Source organism: Sesamum indicum, linkage group LG5 (assembly GCF_000512975.1).
Source record: "Sesamum indicum cultivar Zhongzhi No. 13 linkage group LG5, S_indicum_v1.0, whole genome shotgun sequence".
Taxonomy (NCBI): domain Eukaryota; kingdom Viridiplantae; phylum Streptophyta; class Magnoliopsida; order Lamiales; family Pedaliaceae; genus Sesamum; species Sesamum indicum.
Genome location: NC_026149.1, coordinates 149915 through 152273, shown reverse-complemented (window position 1 = coordinate 152273; position 2359 = coordinate 149915). Strand labels below are relative to the sequence as shown.

Sequence of the window (2359 nt, the reverse complement as noted above, 5' to 3'; positions counted from 1 at the left end):
AAGTGAAGGTAGTGAAGAAGCGTTGAAAGTTGAAACCCTGGGTTTTAGGCAACAAGAGCTGCTACTAGGAAGCCGCTGTTACAGGAAGACACGAATCAGTTTGAGATGGCGGTGCCAGACGGTCGACGTGACGGTGGAGATGAGGACGCCGCTGCTCTGTTCGACGAAGAAGGTATGGAGTTGGCTGAAGAAGACGATATCGGGCACTCCGAAATACCACTCCATCTCCGTCCCCTAGTCTCTGCCGCCGAGTCCGGCGACCTCAACGCCCTCCGCCTAGCCCTCGGTAACTCCAGAGTTGTTATATTCTGTTCTTTTTGTTCGATTTTCCGTGCAACGAGACAATGACTGCTTGTACTTATTGATCTTCGGGAAATATGAAAGGGAATTTAGGATTTGCGAAGTATATGTATATTGTTAGGTAGATTGAGTGAAATTTTAATATTTCATTTTTGTTATTTATCCATGTCATTTTACCTATGCTTAGATTTTGTGCTTGGTTTACTGTTTGCTGGAGTACAGTTAAAATGATCTGAATTTTTGATATATTTTGTTTTGGTTGATTTCCTCGTCTTTCTGCCTTTAATAATTTTCACTCTCGGTTGAGAAAATCCTGAACGATTTTTGAATTGTGCTGGAAAATTCAAATGCACCAGTAGTTAGATTTTTCTTTGTAAACATTTGCCACTTTTATTACCTGTCATTTGCTTAGCACTGATTATCATAGCATAAACTAGGTTATTTGTGTGCATATTTAGCTCTATATGAGCGAGGATGTTGCTAAGTTGATAGAGCACCTTTTGCAAGCACAGCATTTGAAATTCAGTCATAGAACCTTGACATAACTTCAAGTGGTAAAATTGAAATTACTATTCCTAGGCCTGATCCGATTAATGATAGTAATCAGTCATTGGTGATTTCAAATTCTCAGTCAGATTAAAGTTATATAGCTGTTTTACTATGTTCTAATACGCCATGGTGTTGTCTTTGTGATTTTAGACATGATGCTTACCTATGGCAGAATATTATTATTATGTCTGCTAATACTTGTTGAAAATTTATGGATAAATCCAGAAAGTTTCAATGGAAATATTGACGAACCAATGGAAGATGGGGACACTCTTCTTCATCTGACATGTCTTTATGGACATTTACCCTGTGTCCAGGTCAGATTATCTCTTAACTACCTGTTGTCATATTGACTTGTTGATGTTGATGTCATAAATTTGTTACTCATATGAATTTATAATTTTATGCAGTTTTTGTTGGAAAGAGGAGCTGACTTGGAGGCGAAGGACGAAGATGGAGGCATCCCATTGCATGATGCTTGTGCAGGAGGTGGGTTTATCAGCTTCCCATCTTCCTACCAGAATCTTGTTTTCTAGGATCTTACTTGTCTGCTTTATATTCTTGGAACCACTTGTAGGTTATACACAGATAGCGCAACTTATCATTAGCCGTGCTAGTGATCCAGAGCGTGTGAAGAGAATGCTAGAAACTGTTGATACAGAAGGAGACACGGTGAGTCTACCCTGTCATGGATGATTTGGATATCCAATGTTCTAGAATGTTTTAACCAGAGTTAGTTGCATAATTTGAGAACTTTTTGGTGCATCTTTTAGCCTCTTCACCATGCTGCGAGAGGTGAATATGGCAATGTCATAAGACTGTTGCTTGCTCATGGAGCTTCTCCAACTAGGACAAATATATATGGAAAGGTATGTGAGTGAGTACTGCATGAGTTTCTGTTTATCAACTATCACAAGTTACTTGATGAATTGTACTTGCAGACTCCAACTGAACTCGCTGATCCCGGAACTGAAGCTAGGAGAATACTTGAAGAGGCTATGGCTGCTGTATCTAGTAATTAGTCTGTCATCTGGAAGACTTGGGCCGTTGCCCAATTGTTGCTGGTTGCTCCTTTTGGTAGGTAAAAATTTGAAGGATAATCCTTGTTAATGACTTTAAGTGCAGCCAAGTAAAATATAAATTATATGTGAATTGGTTTCCTATCTGTAACACTGAGTGATGTATGCATTATTAGGATACTGCTCAGAGGGAACTCCTAGTTTAGAATTCAACTCATCTTTATTCATGGCTAGCTGCTCTCAAGTTTCATCAATTATCCCTTTGTTTCACATTTATGTTTGCGTTGTTGCTTTTGCTGAGCCGTAATGTTAAAACACATGCACGACAACCTTCTTTTGTTCCTTTGACTATGTATGGGATGTTGCTTAATGGTTCTCCTGGATGAAATCTTTAATTTGGTCAAAGGTTTTTCTTGTTGGGGGAAACAGAAGATTATATGGGCATGGGCTCATGTAAGCAGGTGGATTTGATTCTAGTGAAAATCAGATTT

The 2359-nt window shown here is 39.0% G+C and overlaps 1 protein-coding gene across 1 annotated transcript; it reads left to right on the top strand.

The window, feature by feature from the left end:
* On the top strand, positions 1–2142 carry LOC105161345 (tankyrase-2). The gene is made up of 6 exons (XM_011078996.2): positions 1–286; positions 1075–1166; positions 1260–1338; positions 1427–1521; positions 1623–1718; positions 1791–2142. Exons 1-6 carry the CDS (start codon positions 106–108, stop codon positions 1869–1871), a joined length of 624 nt encoding a protein of 207 aa, XP_011077298.1. The 5' UTR covers positions 1–105; the 3' UTR covers positions 1872–2142.

Excerpts from the sequence above, each read along its gene's own strand:
- LOC105161345 (XM_011078996.2), top strand. The coding sequence starts at position 106 with ATGGCGGTGCCAGACGGTCGACGTGACGGTGGAGATGAGGACGCCGCT. Across the intron at positions 287-1,074 it reads CGCCCTCCGCCTAGCCCTCG|AAAGTTTCAATGGAAATATT; the intron begins GTAACTCCAGAG and ends GGATAAATCCAG. Across the intron at positions 1,167-1,259 it reads GACATTTACCCTGTGTCCAG|TTTTTGTTGGAAAGAGGAGC; the intron begins GTCAGATTATCT and ends AATTTTATGCAG.